At 51.1% G+C, this 17,180-nt stretch overlaps 1 protein-coding gene across 1 annotated transcript; it reads right to left on the bottom strand.

The window, feature by feature from the left end:
* Positions 1–748: 748 nt before the first annotated feature.
* LOC137839290 (uncharacterized) lies at positions 749–15,976 on the bottom strand. The gene is made up of 4 exons (XM_068648410.1): positions 15,652–15,976; positions 14,761–15,347; positions 1,382–1,735; positions 749–760 (listed from the first exon to the last, which is right to left on the bottom strand). Exons 1-4 carry the CDS (start codon positions 15,974–15,976, stop codon positions 749–751), a joined length of 1,278 nt encoding a protein of 425 aa, XP_068504511.1.
* Between the last annotated feature and the right edge of the window lie 1,204 nt (positions 15,977–17,180).

Below are 17,180 nucleotides of genomic sequence, written 5' to 3'. Positions count from 1 at the left end.
GAGAACGGAGCCTATCGCCTAGAGACTTGGAGGGAGGAGCAATCCCCAGAACGTGGAACGCCACCCATTTAAAATTTTATTTCAGTTAAAGTTGTACAGTAATGGCGTTCTCGCGCTAAAAGATACATGCTTTGTATGTGGTGGAAACAGTTGAACAGACAAGGGGGCACTCTTTTCCCTAAGGAGGGTTTTTAACGAGGCCACCCAATTAAAGAAAAAATTCCAGCATATAAAGCGTGCTCAAGTATTAAAGTTAAAATCCTCCTTGCCCCAGGTGCAAGTGCAGGTGATTGGTTAGGCCCTACTTGCCCTAGGCGCAAGTACTGGCACCGGTCTAAGTCTTCCTCACCCCAGGTGTGAGCGCAAGCAGTTAAAGGTTTGAAAAGCCAGGGGTGCTAGTAAGACCAAGGGAGGGAAAGGAAAGGTTTTGACAAAACGTCCTTACCCACTTGGCATACACCAATATTGGCCCAGTAAGACTCTTAGTCCGAAACCCTTCTCACCCCAGGAGTGAGGCAGGGAATGAGCGACTCAACCCGCCAAAGGGTGATGACCTTGGGGAAAGTAAGAGGGGTTAGCGAGAAACACTTTTCTTTCCCCAAGACGAGGCATCACCTTGAGCGATCGATGTCGAAGTCCTCTATGCACTTAGCGCTAGAGCGACAGAGAAGCTAAGTAAAGACTAAAGAACGATCACCGATGAGTCGTCAGTAATTGGCTAGTGGTGCAAAGCAGCGCACGAGGACTGTTAAACACTAAGCTGAGGGAATAGCCAGTCGTGATCAAGTAGAAGTGAAAGAATAAGGGAAGCAGATCACGCTAAGCCTAAGCTGGTTAACACTTAGTCGTGCGCAAAGTGAAAGACAAAGCTCAAGATCGCGCTAAGCCTAAGCTGGTTAACACTTAGTCGTGTGCGAAAGGAAAGGTAAAGCCCAAGATCGCGCTGAACCTAAGCTAGCTAACAGTTAGTCGCGCACATAAAGATAAGTGAAGCCCAAAGAAAATACAAGGGAAGAAACTTATGCAAGAAAAGAAGCATTGAGATATTATATTCACAGTCAAGTCTTATACAATTTTAAAGTACAAAGAAAAATTGTGAAGAAGATAAATAAACAGAGAAGAGAAAAGTTTAAGGGGCAGGAGGGATGAGCTTTCCATCCACCACTTCATGATAGATGCTGAACTGCGAGAGGTCCAGGTCTGGGAGAATGCATCTGATTTGCTCGAGTGCTAGCTCGAATCCGTCTGTAAGGGCATCAGCACCCACATTCACCAAATCAGCCTTCTCCACCTCCAGTTCTTGCTTTGAAGCCTCCGCAGCATCTCTCTCAATGGTGACGGCAGCAAGGGAGGAGGCAACTTCAGACAGTTTGCCCACCACCTCCTCAAGTCTTTTCTCCCCAGCAGCAGCTGCTTCTTTGGCGGACTCGAGCTCCCCCACTAGCTGAGTGTTCAGTTGGCGCAGGGAGGAAGTCTCGGCCCTAAGCTCCACCACCGCGCAGTCCAAAGAGCTCACCGCCTGCCCCATCAAGATCTCCGTCTTGATGGTCTCTTGGACCTGCGCTAGGTATTCCCTCCTAGCCTTCTCCACCATGCCTCGCATCAGTTCAACGGACCCTTGAGCGGCTTCGAAGTCACTTCGCAGTGACTCCTTGTCGTGCTCAAGCTCCTTCACCCTCTTCTCCAGGGCTATTTGCTTGCGATGCTGGGTGGAGAACTCCAGTGAGAGCACTACCTGCCTTGCCAGGTGCATGTCCACCTCATCACTATTCCACTCGACAAGCTCCCGGTTGCTTATGAGCTGTCGAACCAGGGTGATGACCCTGCTGAAATTCTCGTGGGTGGCCCAAGAAGCGCTTGGGCGCGAGCTAGACCCACCACATTCAGCAGTGGTGGTAGGGATTGGCAGCAGTGGTGGTGGTGCACCCCCAGTTTGGGCAGAAGCGCCCCCAGCAGGATGAGCGGATGGACCAGGTGATTAGCCTGCTGGGGGGGAAGATGGCAGTTTGGTAGTTGGAGGCAACTGCTGGCCTGGAGAAGGAAGGTTGGTGGGCTCTGGGGCCGTTTGAGCGCAGGGGGGAGGGGAAGACCCTTCCTCTACTTCCACCACCTCAATCTCTCCAGGCTGGAGAGATGAGGCCCCCTCAACCGCTGCTCTCTTCCTTTGGCGGTGAATAAGAGGAGAGCCTGAGCTCTCCTCTTCAGTTGAGGCAGCAGCAGCAGAAGAAGTGGAAGCCTTCACCAGCCTTTTCCTTTTCTTCCCTTGCTCGGGGCCTTCAGCTGGCGCGACCGAGAGTGGAGGGGCCGCAATGGGCTCAGTTGTAGAGAAGAGGAATCAGTGCCCTTGGCTCCCCTACGTTTGGCAAGCTCCAGCAAGGCCAGCTTCCTGTCTTTCCCCGTCATTGAGTCTACATAGACGAGAAAAGGAGGGGTTAGTTGACCAAGGTACGCAAGTAAGTTAAAAAACACATAAAAGCATGCATGAAAAGGTGCAGGTATCCTAAGAGAGGAAAAAAGAGCTACCTATGTACTTTTTTAAGGCCACCACATCGAACTCGTCTTTGATGAGACGAGCAGAATTGTACTTGGCCCCCAGGAGCAGCCCGCACAGCTCGCGCTCATAGGGGGCCATAGCTTCGAGGCCCCTGGACTTCTTGAATTCAACTCCAGGAACCCAGTAGAGGGGGTACCCCTCGAGCAGATTTGGACTTTGAGGGGTAGCAGATATCATGTAGAATCTGCCCTTCCAATCTTTGAAGGATTGCTGGTACAGGCCTAGGAGCACCCGTCCAGCAACCCCGTTCAGGCTGACCCAGGACCTGTCCCCAGGGTTCTTCGCTTCGAAGAAGTAGAGGAACACGTCCACGGAGGCGTTGTGCCCGAAATAGCTGCAGAGGATCTGAAATACCCGGATGAAGGCCCAGGCATTTGGATGGAGTTGGCAAGGCGCGACGTTTAACTCCATCATCAGCTCCTTTTCGAAGAAAGTGAAAGGGAGGCGCAACTTCAACCTCTTGAAAATAGCGGAGTAGATGAAGACGAAGGGCACCCCATTGGTGGCCCTATCATCCGCGCAGATAGGCATTCCTCGAGGAGGAATGCGGATTTGGATGTTGAAGTCATTCTCCCTGTCGATGGAGCAGGAAGGCTCATCGGGGTTGCGACTTAGCAGGGACGTGAGATGACCCTTGGGCAGCAGGGTGGAGGTTTCAGCGAGCAATGCCAAGGGAGCCCATTCGTAGACTCTGGCATTGTCGTGGTAGGAGGTAGCCACGGGCGATGGTGGAGCTGGCGCACTCGCGGAAGGCTGTGCACCAGAGGATGGGGCAATGATGCGCGCAGTTTGTTTCAAGCGAGCCATCGTGAGATAACTGCAAATGGAGAAAAAACGAAAAAGTCAGAATGAATGGAAGAAGAAGGAATGATGAATGTTTCGGTGAAAACAGAGAGGGGAAAGGAGAAGGAGATGCCCAGGTGAAAAGAGAAAGAAGAAGAAGCAGAAGTCAGAGTGAGGGCATGAAAAAACCCTAGCGCGGGTTCGAGAGAGGGAAATAGAGAAGATGAATGCATGATAACCAGAATGATAAATGCGATCGGTAAAGATGACCAAAAAGGGGCCAGGGAGAAGAAAAACCATACCTTTGGATGATCGCAAGAGTTGGGGAAGCAGAGAATTTGAAGAAAGATGGGTGCGCAGAGGAGAAGTTCGCAGAGAGTCTGGGAGTCGAATGAAGAAGATGAAGGAACAGTGAAAGGGCGTGCCAATTTGAATAAGAGAAGCGCTAGCGAGGGACAACGCTGGCCGTTGATGGGGCCGCGTGTCGCGAGATTAAGAGAGTAAGTCCAAACGTTAAAGAAGCAGCACGTGAGGTGGCACGTGAGGCGACCCCACTTGCCACGTGGACTGAGGGCACGACCACTTAGTCTCTTCGCTGAGAACAAGTTCTCGACTCGAGACTGGGGGGCTTGTGATCCGATCGGTCATCGGTAGTCGATGACGTCAGCAACAGAGAACCACGTGGACCACTCGCAGGGTGACACGTGGACCAGGTGGCAGAAAGGTCAGGGGAACGATCGCCAAGAGCGGTGATCGGTGGTCAGTAACCAAGTGGCCACCGACAGATCAGGCGGCAGAGAGGTCGGGGGACAGATCATCCAAAATGGTGATCGGTGGTCAGTAGCCAAGTGGCCACCAACAGACCAGTTCTCAGACTAACGCCTGAAGGCAGAACGCGAGAAACAAATAAACACTGATCAGTCATCGGGTGTATTGTCATCGGGGTCTCGTGTTACACGCAGTTAAACTGGGAATGAGGTTCCCAGCGAGAGCGTTACGCATGGATCTCGCATGAGCACACCTCAGGGAATCATGCACGAGAGTGGCCTGAGGGAACTAGTAAACCAGTCAGTGATTGGTTATTCCCTCAACCCATTACGTGCGTGGCATCGTGAAGGGTAAGTCGCCTACTCAGAGAGCAACGTTTGGTGAGTGTGCCTAGACCAGCCACACCTGACGTTCTCCCAGGAGTATGCGATCTGCCCAGATAAGAGAAACATCCTAAGTTACTCCGCAAGGGCGTAACTGAGGCACACAAAGAGAAGCGCTAGAGCCCTTCCAGTAAATGTCATGTGTGTGGTTAGATGTGAGTTGCAGGCCTCCACGTGTCACCATCTGAGAGGGGTGCGGTCCAGACAAAAGATCACTCCGTACCATTAAGGGTACAGACAGGCGCAGCCCAGCGCAGAGACGCGCAGACATGCACAGACTCTCACGCTCCCACTACTGATTCTGCAGGTACGCTTTCTCTGAAAAGCATAACAGGGTTCTGACACATGCCAGAAAAGCATAACAAAATTCTGTTATGCCCAGAAGCAGGGGAAGAGAGATAAAAGAGAGAATCAGGGTGAGAGTGAGAAAAAGGAAAAAACAGAGAGAAGAGTTTTTCACACACACTACTAGTTTTCTATTCTTTGGTGGTTCTGTGGACTAACTTGATCGTCGGAGTGCAAACGGCCGCTAGAGGCGCCGTCTGTGTGTTTTGCAGGCCACGTTTGGAGAAGCAAGAGAAGGTTCTGAGGGTGATTCTGCAGAAGACGCAGTCGCGTAGACAGGGCAGAGAGTGCTACGAAGCGATTCCTCCACGTTCGAGTTGCCAGCAGGATCAGGTTTTAATCCTCTCACACCCATGGATTTGTTACCTCTTCCTAATCCACAAGAATTTGTGCATAAGGAAGGAGTAATCAAAGTCGACTTTGTAAAGAAAATGCATGAGAAGTGATCCGGTCGATCATCGGTAGTTGATGACATCAGCAGAAGATAATCACGTGGGCCACTAGTAGGGTGACACGTGGACCGGGTGACAGAGAGATCAGGGAAAAGATCACCTAGAACGGTGATCAGTAGTCAAGTGGCCACCGACAGATCAGTCGGCAGGGAAGTCAGGGGACAGATCACCCAGGACGGTGATCGGTGGTCAGTAACCAAGCGGTCACCGATAGATCAGTTCCCAGATGAAAACCTGGGGGCAGAATGCGAGAAGCAATAGAGCACCGATCAGTCATCAAGTGCATGGTCATCGGGGTCTCATGTTACACGCAGTTAAGCTGGGACGGAGGTTCCCAGCGAGAGTGTTACGCACGGACCTTGCATGAACGTATCTCAGAGAATCGCGCATGAGAGTGGCCTGAGGGAGCTAGCAATCCGGTCAGTGATTGGCGACTTCCTCAACCCATTGCGTGCATGACATCGTGAAGGGGAAATCGTTTGCGCAGAAAGCAATGCTTGGTGAGTGTGCCTAGACCAGCCACACCTGGCGTTCTCCTGAGAGTATGCGACTTACCCAGGTAAAAGGAATGTGCTAAGTTACTCCGCAAGGGAATAACTTAGACACACACAGAGAAGCGCTAGAGCCCTTCAAGTAGTGACACGTGTGTGGTTAGTTGCATGCCTCCACGTGTCATCATCTGAGAGGGGCGCGGTTTAGACAAAGGTGCACTCCGTGCCGTTAAAGGTACAGACAAGTGCAGACACTCACGTTTTACTGATTCTGGAGGTACGTTGCCACAGAAAAAGAGTAACAGGGTTCTGACACGTGCTAGAGAGGCATAACAGAATTCTATTAGGCGCAGATACAGGAAGAGGCATAAAAGAGAATCAAAGTGAGATTCAAGAGGGAGGTTTTTTACACACACACATTACTACACAGTTTTTCTTATTGGTGGTTCTGTGCCCTAACTTGATCGTCGGAGTGCAAACGGCCGCTAGAGGCACCGTCTGTGTGTTTTGTAGGTCGCGTTTGGAGATCCTAGAGAAGGTTCTGAGGGTGATTTTGCAGATAACACAATCGCGTAGATGGGGTAGGTAGAGAGCTACGAAGCGATTCCTCCACGCTCGAGTTGTCGGCAGGATCATTTGGCGCCCACCGTGGGGCACGCATAAAACGTGATTCCCAACCATAGTCTGTGTTTGTGGTGCTTCGAGTGTTTTCCGTTCAACTGCTCGCTATCGCAGTTGACTCCTGGAGTTTTCACCGTTTATTTGGAGTTCTTTGAGCTGCTGAGTTTGCTGAGGAAGGATGAGGACAACGTGCTCCAGTTCAGTTGCGCCATCAACCGACGAAGATGCTGTGTCCATGACGCAAGTGATGGACATGATGAGGACGCTGCAGGAGAACGTGGCTGCATCACGTTCTGAGCAGGAAAGGATGCACGAGGCGCTAGTGGCCTCGCAAGCAAGGAACGAGGAGCTCAACAGGATCAACGAAGAGCTGCGCAAAGCACTTCAAGAGCGGGAGGAGCGTGCGGCAGGGGGCAGGTCTGCACCCCCATCCCCACCACGCAGCTTTCCTATGCCATTTTCCCACGAGATCATGGACTCGGTGGTCCCGGCTAGCACGGTGGCAGTGACAGCGTCTTTCACTGGGGTGGAGGACCCCGAAGCCCATCTTACGGCGTTTCATACTCAGATGATGCTCTCAGGGGGCTCAGACGCGGTGTATTGTAAGGTGTTCATGAGCACTTTGAGTGGAACGGCGTTGGACTGGTTCGTCAGTATACCCACTGGCCACATTACCACATTCCAACAGTTTTCCAAGATGTTTGTTGAACAGTACATAGTGAACAAGGCGCCACCTTTGGTGTCTTACGACTTGCTTGATATAAGGCAGTACTAAGGGGAGTCCTTGAAGAATTTCCTGAACAGATTCGGGGCTCGGATAGTCCGTTTGCCAGGAAAGGACGAAGAGATGTTCGTGCATGCCTTCAAAAAGGGCGTGTTGCCTGGGCCTCTTAGTGAGTCGCTCATCAGGAGCCACCCCGCCATGTTCGCCGAAATTCGGTGACGTGCTGTGGCTCATATCGCCGCCGAGAGCGAGGTCACCGAGAAGAGAGGAAATGTGGCCCCGGCCAAACCGAGCACCCAAGCAAGGGTACAGCCTCAGAGGGTAATGGAGGCGGCGGCGGGAAAGAGGGATCAAAGGGCGCGTCACCCTTACGACCCTAAGAAAAATAAAAGCAAGGGACCAGGGCGCCCCAGGGAGAGTAATTGCCCCCCCAGGTATGAGTTTGTGATGGGTTTGGCTGATTTGACCGCCATCCCAAACATAGCAGCCAGGCTCAAAGTGCTTGAGAAAACGATGGAGAAGATCTTGGGGGCAAAACCAGACGCATGGTGCGAGTTGCACAAGAGTTTTGGCCACTCTATCAATTCGTGTTTGGCTTTGGGCACCAGCTCGCCGAGCTGGTCAAATGTGGTTTCCTGAAGGATTACTTGCTAGAGAAGCAAGCGGACCAAGCATCAGGGTCTCAACCAGCGAGCAGCGGAGGGCAACAGCACGAGGTGCCTATCCACGGCGAGATCCACACCATAGCTGGCGGATTCTCCGGCGGGGGGTGCACAGCGTCGCAACGAAAGAGGTATGCGAGGTCGATAATGTCAGTAGAAGTCTTTGAAGATCACTCGCCCGACGTGGACATCACGTTCACCAAGGAGGACCGCAGGGACGTGATGCCTATTGTGATCTCGCTTGTCACGGTGGGAAGGACCGTCCACCGGGTGCTGGTCAACCAAGGAAGCTCAGCAGACGTGATGTTTTGGCCAACCTTTGAGAAGTTGCAGCTGTCCCCTGATCAGCTAAGACCATATGGGGGCTGTTTGTACGGTTTTGTCGGCGACCAAGTGGAGGTGAGGGGGTATATCGAACTGAGGACGACCTTCACTGACGGTTTGGCCTCACGAACGGAGAAGGTCAGGTACCTTGTTGTAAACGCCCCATCAGCATACAACATACTGCTGGGGAGGCCAACGCTCAACAGAACAGGAGTTGTGCCTTCGACAAGGCACATGAAGGTCAAGCTGCCGTCTATGGAGGGTATGATCATCACTATTTGCTCCGACCAGAAGGAGGCAAAGAAGTGTTATGAAAATAGCCTTAAGAACAAGAGGTCTGTGTGCCACGTAACCACAACGCCTTCCCCCGGCGTGAAGCCGGAGCGCGAACACCGACGAGCTTCGGATTCGGTGTTGGAGGTGGTCACCGAGGACGATGTGCCTATGGGGAATGTAGAGGCAAGGTCGGAGAGAAACTGCTCGGAGACCGCCAGAGAAACCGGTATCGCGAGGGCGCTGATCGCCAGCGAGAGGAAACCTCAGCCAGTAGAGGAATGGCTCGAGAAGGAGATCAGTGGTAAGGTGTTTAAGTTGGGAAGAACCCTGGATAGCAAGACGCAAGACCAGATCGCCGAAGTAATTAGTAGACATTTGGATGCGTTTGCGTGGGCTACTTCAGATATGCCGGGGATCGACCCCGATTTCTTGTGCCATCGTCTGGCAATGGACCCCCAAGTCAGACCCATCCGCCAGAGAAGAAGAAAATTCAATGAGGAGAAGAGACAGGCGATCAAAGAAGAGACACGGAAACTACTTGCAGCGGGCCACATCAGGGAAATCCAATATCCAAAAAGGCTCGCTCACGTCGTCCTGGTCAAGAAGAGCAGCGGGAAATGGCGGATGTGCGTTGACTTTACAGACTTGAACAAGGCCTGCCCGAAGGACTCTTACCCTTTGCCAAGCATTGACGCCCTAGTAGACAGTGCATCAGGGTGCAAGCTGCTCAGTTTCATGGACGCCTTCTCGGGGTACAACCAAATCAAAATGCACCCCATGGACGAAGAAAAAACGGCCTTCATGATGGAAAGGTCATGTTATTGCTACAGGGTGATGCCCTTCGGGTTGAAGAATGCAGGGACCACGTACCAAAGGCTGATGGACAAGGTGCTCGCGCCCATGCTCGGAAGGAGTGTGCAGGCATACGTCGACGACATGGTCGTGACGTCCCTGGAGAAAGACAAGCACGTCGCAGACTTGGAAGAGTTGTTCACCACAATAGCCAGGTACAAGCTAAAACTGAATCCTGAAAAGTGCGGTTTTGGTGTAGAAGCAGGGAAATTTCTGGGGTTTCTTCTATCAGAGAGGGGAATTGAGGCTAACCTCGAGAAGTGCGCCGCCATTTTGGCAATGAGGAGCCCCGCCAATGTGAAGGAGGTACAGCAACTCACGGGGCGGATGGCCGCCCTGTCCCGATTCGTATCGGCATGCGGAGAGAAGGGCCACCCATACTTCCAATGTTTGAAGAGAAACAACAGATTCATTTGGACAAAGGAGTGCGAGGAGGCCTTTGTAAAGCTCAAGGAATATTTGGCGAGCCCTCCAGTTCTGTGCAAGCCCCAAGACATAACACCCCTCAAGCTGTACTTTGCCATAACTGAGAGGGCGATCAGCGCAGTGCTAGTGCAGGATCAAGACCAGACCCAAAGGCCTATATATTTCGTTAGCAAGGTGCTGCAAGGCCCGGAGGTAAGGTACCAGGCCCTAGAAAAGGCAGCATTAGTGGTTGTATTCTCGGCGAGGAGATTGCGCCATTACTTCCAGAGCTTCACGGTACTGGTGATGACTGATCTGCCGATCCAGAAGGTTTTGAAGAAGCCCGATGTGGCTGGAAGGATGGTGAAGTGGGCGGTTGAGCTTTCGGAGTTCGACATCAAGTATAAACCCCGGGGACCGATCAAAGGGCAAGTCTTCGCCGATTTCTTGGTCGAGTTGTCCTCCGAGGTGGCACAAAACGCCGAGGGTGACTTTCGCTGGGTACTCTCTGTTGATGGGTCGTCCAACCAGCTGGGCAGCAGGGCTGGGGTCATCTTGGAAGGGCCCAACGGAGTGTTGATAGAGCAGTCATTGAGGTTCGCTTTCAAAGCAAGCAACAACCAAGCAGAATATGAGCCTTTGATCGCTGGAATCTTGCTGGCTAAGGAAATGGGGGCGAGAGTGCTGATGGCCAAGAGCGACTCGCTATTGGTCACGGGACAAGTAACTGGCGAGTTCCAAGCCAAGGATCCGCAAATGGCAGCCTACTTGGAGTACGTGCAGGAGCTAAGAAGATCTTTCGCTTCGTTTGAAGTGGTGCACGTGCCAAGAGAACAGAATGCCCGAGCTAACTTGCTAGCCAAGCTCGCCAGTTCGGGCAAGGGGGGTAGGCAGAGGACTGTCATTCAAGAAACTTTGAAAGCGCCTCGAGCATTCGTGGCAGACCACCAAGTTCTCCATGTTTGTAGATCAATGGGAAGACCGGCGAGAAGTCATAGGTCCCTAACGCAAGAAACTCTGAGGGCGCTGAGGGTCAGAGCGCGCCCAGCAGAAGAAGGGGCAAGATCGATGCAGATTTGCGCTGTCCACGAGCCAGACACGTGGATAACGCCTTACCAACGTTATTTAGCGGATGGTGTGCTTCCAGTGGACCTAGCTGAGGCCAGAAAAATAAAGAAGAGCTCCAGCAAGTTTACCCTTATTGACGGCGAGCTGTACAGGTTTGGATTCACGCACCCCCTTTTTGTATGCATACACGGAGAAAAGTGCACGAGGATTATGGCTGAGCTCCATGAGGGAATTTGCGGGAGCCACATTGGAGGTCGATAGCTGGCGACAAGGACTATCCGTACAGGCTATTACTGGCCCACGATGAGAGAAGACTGCAAGAGATACGCCCAGCGTTGCAAGTAATGCCAGCAGCACGCCGATTGGCACAAGGCACCCCAGAAGAGCTGAAGTCGATTTACAGCCCCTGGCCGTTCCATACTTGGGGAATTGACATTCTGGGACCTTTCCCATTGGCGATCAGGCAGATGAGGTACTTGGTGGTGGCGATTGAATACTTCACCAAATGGATCGAAGCGGAGCCAGTGGCCCAGATCACCGCACACAAGATCGAGAGCTTTGTATGGAAGAACATAGTGTGCCGGTTTGGTGTGCCTAAACGCCTGGTGTCAGATAATGGGACTCAGTTTGCAAGTCACCTCTTGAAAAAGCTGTGCGAAGAGGTGGGGATACAACAGGTGTTTGCATCTGTCGAGCACCCACAGACGAATGGCCAAGTGGAGTCTGCCAATCGGGTGTTGCTGAGAGGTTTGAAGAGAAGATTAGAGAAAGCTAAGGGATTGTGGGCTGAAGAGGTACCCCGCATAATCTGGGCATACCATACCACTGAGCAGTCAGGAACCCACGAGACCCCCTTTAGTTTGGTTTATGGATGTGATGCGATGATTCCAGTCGAAATCCAGGAAAGCTCGCCGAGATTCCAAAACTTCGTGGCGGAGGACTCGAACGAAGAAAGAAGACTGAATCTGGATTTGCTGGATGAGGTCAGGGAGGAGGCGAGAGTGAAAGCCGAAGCGGTAAAGAGAAGAGTCGAGCGAAGGTACAACTCTAAGGTAACGTCAAGGCAGTTTAGAAGTGGCGATCTGGTGATGAGGAAGGCCCATCAGTATGAGATGCAGAACAAGTTATCGCCCAAGTGGACGGGACCGTTCAGAATAACCGAGGCGCTCGGGAATGGCGCCTACCATTTGGAGACGTTAGAAGGAGGGGCGATTCCTCGCACTTGGAACGCAACACATCTCAAGTCGTATTATAGTTAAAGCCTTGTAAGTAAAGACGAATATGAAGAGATTCGAATAGTTTCTGTTAAAACAATTTCAAGGGGGCACTCTTTTTTCCCTAAGGAGGGTTTTTAATGAGGCCACCCAATAAAGAAGGGTTTTTCAAAGTTTAAAGCTTCTATGTTTGCATGCTTATGGCTTCGAGAGTTTTAGGAAAAAGGCCTTAGTACTCGTATGTGATCTAGGGCAACAGTAAAATCGTATTGCATGCTCTCAGTTAAAAGTTTTAAAGTCCCCATCGTTTTTCGGCGATCGGCGGCATCAATTAAAAGTTTTAAAGTCCCCATCGCTTTTCGGGGATCGGCGGCACAGTTAAAGTTTTAAAGTCCTCATCGTCTTTCGGCGATCGGAGGCACCAGCAATGATTGAAGACCTCAACGCCCTCGCGCGTCTTGAGGCGAGAAAGAGATAAAATTCCTCCTCGACTTTGTGCGAGTGCAGGCGAGAACAGATTAAAGTCCTCAGTGCGCCCAGGGAAGAGGAGATGTAACCCCTGGGCAAAGTGGAGGCACCAGATAAAGTCCTCCTCGACTTTGTGCGAGTGCAGGCGAGAACAGATTAAAGGACCTCTTTGCACCAGTAGATAGAGGCAAGATTAGAAGTCCTCAGTGCATCCAGGGGGGTGGAGATGTACACCCTGGGCAAGTTGAGGCACCAGATAAAGTCCTTCTCACCTTAGAGTGAGTTCAGGCAAGAAAAAGTCCTTCTCACCTTAGAGTGAGTTCAGGCAAGATAAAGTCCTTCTCACCGAGTGAGTTCAGGCAAGATGAGCTGAAAAGTTAGGGGTGTTTGTGACCTTAAGTGGTGGGAAGGGAATGAAAATGCCTTTCCCCCTTTAAGTGAAACATCAATATTGACCCAGTAAGACCAGATCGTTGGTCCGAAACTCAGGGAGACAGAGGAGGATCCGAAAGGCGCCTCTACCCCCAGATGAGGGAACAATGATCGGGTCATGAAAAGAAGAAAGGTAACATCGCCAGAACCTTATGGCGGGAAAGTTGAGACAGTGAAGGGGTTGTGCGGTGAATGCCAGATCAGAAGAGTTCCGGGCGATGACAGAAGTAGGGGGGATTTCACTTGGCAGATCAGGTTAAACAACTTGCTCGAGTTAAAAGCGGTACATGGAGGGTCAAGATTCAAGTATCGCTGAGTTCACGCAGTTGAGCAAGTTTCGCCAAACAAGGTATCACCTCTGACGATCGATGTCCTCTATGCACTTAGAGCCAGAGCGATAGATAAGCAAAGTGAAGTACAAAGAACGATGACTGATGAGTTGTCGGTGGGTACGCTGCCTGAAGGGCGATGACTGATGAGTTGTTGGTGGGTACGCTGCTTAAATTCCAAACGAATTCCTACACAACAAGCTAGCAGACAGGCTATGCCTTTGTCAGTCATCCAGTACAAAGCAGTGCACAAGAACTGTTAAGGACGAAGCTAAGGGAGTTGTTAGTTGTGATCAAGGTAGAGGCCAAGATCAAAGAAGGCAGATCGCGCTAAGCCTAAGCTGGTTAACAGTTAGTCGTGTTCAAAGAGAAAGACAAAGCTTAAGAAAAAGCGGAGAGAAAGATATGCGTCTGAAACTAGTACATATTAAGCGGCAAAGTTTATACAAGTTCAAGTACAACAAATTGTGCAGAAGTGTAAAATTACAAAGAAAAAAGAAAGAAAGAGCTAAAGGAGGAGGGATGAGTTTTCCATCTACCACTTCGTGATAAATGCTGAACTGGGAGAGGTCCAGATCCGGGAGAATGCATTTGATCTGCTCGAGTGCCAGCTCGAACCCATCAGCAAGGGCTTCAGCGCCCACGCCCATAAGGCCAGTGATGAGAATCAACTAAAGGTGGCTTTTTATAATGAAGAAAAAGATCATTCGCCTTCACATTTAAAGTTTTTCTTATTAATCTTTGCAAAAGATAAAGCCCAAGCCCAAGCCCAAGAAGGCCAAAGCCCACAAAAGCCCAAAGTCCATCCCATGAAGGGCAAGGCCAAGTATTAAATAAATATTGTTTAGAAAGGTGCTTAGAGGGAAACATTAGAAACCTCTATTGTTAAAGCATCTTTTAGTCTTTAGTTAGGAGTCTTAGGGGGGGGGGGGGTGTTAGTAGATAGGTGTAGGAGTAAATAAGGAGGTGCCAAAGTGAGAGAAGGGATCACATCTTCCTCATGTCTTGGTGTAGGTGCCACTTGCATTTGAATTTGGGGGGGAATTTTGAAATTGTGTAGCTTGCATTTCAGCACCTTAGGACTATAAATATAGGTGCTCCCTTTGTATTTTTCAGATTGGAATTAATCTAAGAAAACTCTACTCAAATTTTGAGTGATCATTGGAGAGCTTTTGAGCCTTCTTCTCTAGTCTTATCTTGATGGATCCATGGAGTCCTCAAGTGGCGGCAGCACTCTCATCTAGGAGCATTCCACACTTCTAGTGGCGAGATCATCCAACATCCTTCCATCTTCATGAGCAATTCTTCTCTCCTTCCTTTCTCCTCTTTCTATTGTTTTTGTTAGCTTGTGTTCTTGAGTTTTGGTTTGGTGTTCTTGCTGTTTTTATGAGTTTTTGGTTCGGCAGTTTTATAATTCTGTCCATTCATCTTGTTCCTTTGTTTTTCTTCCATTTTAATCGGTTCAATTTGACTATATTTGGAACATCCAAATGAGTTTGGGATTTGGTACTAGTTTTTAGTGAGTTCTTGTCTTAGAACAATGTTCCAACTCTAAGAAAAGTGCCTCTGTAATGTCCAACTCAAGGTGATTCCTAAGAAGGTCAAGAACCTTTCTGTATGAGGCTATTGGAATCACATCAGTCAGCATTCTCCACTTCGAGCTTTTGCTTGGAGGCCTTCGCAGCATTCTTCTCGGTGGTAAGGGAAGCAATGGAAGAAGCAGCCTCTTCCAATTGGCCCTTTGCCTGCTCACTACCTTCTCGAGCTTCTTCTCCCTAGTAACGGCCGCTTCTCTGGCAGACTCGAGATCCCCCGCCTGTTGTGAGTTCAGTTGGCGTAGGGAGGAAGTCTCGGCCTCCAGGTGGGTCACCTTGCCCCGCAACTCCACCACCTCGCAGTCCAAGACATTGATGGCTTGCCCCATCAAGATCTCAGTCTTGATGGTCTCCTGGACCTGCGCTAGGTACTCTCCCCTGGTTTTCTCCACCATACCCCTCATCAGCTCTACGGATCCTTGGGCAGCCTCAAAGTCACTTTGCAGTGACTCCTTGTCATGCTCAAGCTCCTTGATCTTTTTCTCCATGATTAGCTGCTTGCGGTGTTGGGTGGAGAACTCCAGGGAAAGCACTATCTGCTTCGCCAGGTGCATGTCCACCTCCTCCCGTTCCACTCGATGAGCTCCCGGCTGCGAATGAGCTGTTGAACCAGAGCAATGACTCGGCTGAAGTTCTCATTGGTTGCTCCAGAGCCGCTGGGTCGAGAACTGGCCCCCCCACTTTCAGCGGTAGCGGCGGAGGTTGGCAGTGGTAGTGGCGTCACGAGAGGTCCCGGGAGATCCCCCGAGCGAGCAGAATCGCCCCCAGCAGGTGGAGTGGATTGACCAAGTGGTTGGCCTGCTGGGAAGGAGATGGTGATCGAGGAGTTGGGGATGGCAGTTGTTGAGGAGAGGGAAAGCTTGTTGGCACTGGGGTAGGTTGAATGGAAGGAAGCGAGGGTGAACCTTCCTCTGTCTCCACTACCTCAACCTCCCCAGGCTGAAGAGATGAAGCCCCCCCAACCGCTGGAAGTTTCCTCTTGCGGTGTACGAGAGGAGAGCCTGAGCTCTCCTCTTCGGTTGAGGGAGCAGGAGCAACAGCAGCAGCAGATGAAGGAAAGGCCTTTTCCATCTTTCTTCTCTTCCTTCCTGGCTCGGGGCCTTCAGCTGGCGCGACCGAGAGAGGAGGAGCGGCGATAGGATCGGTGGTGGAAGAAGAGGAGCCAGTCCTTTTGGCCCCTTTGAGTCTGGAAAGCTCCAGCAAAGCTTTCCTCCTTTCCTTCCCTGACATCGTATCTACATCAAAGGGAAAAGGGAGAGTTAAATGGCATAGTTATGCAAGTGAGTCAAAATGTATGCAAGCAAGCATGAGAATGTGCAAGTATCCTAAAAGGTGAAAGAGGAAGAGCCTACCTATGTATTTTTCAAAGCCAACACATCAAACTCATGTTTGATGAGAAGAGCAGAATTGTACTTGGCCCCCAGGAACAACCCACATAGCTCGCGCTCGTAGGGGGCCGTGGCTTCAAGATCCCGGGGTTTCTTGAACTCAACCCCAGGAACCCAGTAGAGGGGGTACCCCTCGAGCAAGGTTGGACTTTGTGGGGTGGCAGATATCATGTAGAACCTGCCTTTCCAATCTTTGAAGGATTGCTGATACAGGCCCAAGAGCACCCGTCCAGCAACCCCATTCAGACTAACCCAGGACCTGTCCCCAGGGTTCTTCGCCTCGAAGAAGTAGAGGAACACATCCTCGGAGGCGTTATGCCCGAAGTAATTGCAGAGGATTTCAAATGCCCGGATGAAAGCCCAGGCATTTGGATGGAGTTGGCAAGGTGCGAAGTTCAACTCCATCATCACCTCCTTCTCGAAAAAGGTGAAGGGCAGGTGCAACTTCAACCTCTTGAAGATGGCAGAGTAGACGAAGGTGAAGGGCACCCCATTGGTGGCCCTATCGTCCGCGCAGATGGGCATCCCTCGAGGAGGAATGCAGACGCGGATGTTGAAGTCATTTTGCCGATCGATGGCGCAAGAGGGCTCATCCGGGTCGCTGCTCAGGAGGGATTTTAGGTGCCCCTACGGCAATAAGGTAGAGGTTTCGGCGAGCAATGCCAGGGGAGCCCAGTGATAGACCCTGGCATTGTCGTGGTAGGAGGTGGCAACGGGTGGTGGTGGAGCTGGAGCACTTGCGGAAGGCTGTGCACCAGAAGACGAGGCGATGATTCAAGCGGTTTGTTTCAAGCGAGCCATTGATAGATAGCTGCAATGGAGGAAAAGTGAAAAGTCAGAATGAATGGAAGGAGAGGGAATGATGAATAGTTCGGTGAAAAACAGAGGAGGGGAAGGAGAAAGAAAGGTCCAGGTGGGAAGAGGAAGAGGGAGAAGCAGAGAGCGGAGTGAAGAATGCGAAAACCCTAGCGTGGGTCGAGAAGAGGAAAAATGGAGAAGATGGATGCATGATGATGAAAGGGACAAATGCAATCGATGAAAAGAGC

This window comes from Phaseolus vulgaris, chromosome 3, assembly GCF_000499845.2.
Source record: "Phaseolus vulgaris cultivar G19833 chromosome 3, P. vulgaris v2.0, whole genome shotgun sequence".
Classification (NCBI taxonomy): domain Eukaryota; kingdom Viridiplantae; phylum Streptophyta; class Magnoliopsida; order Fabales; family Fabaceae; genus Phaseolus; species Phaseolus vulgaris.
Note: the sequence above shows the minus strand (reverse complement) of the source record. Positions and strands in the feature narration are given on the sequence as shown.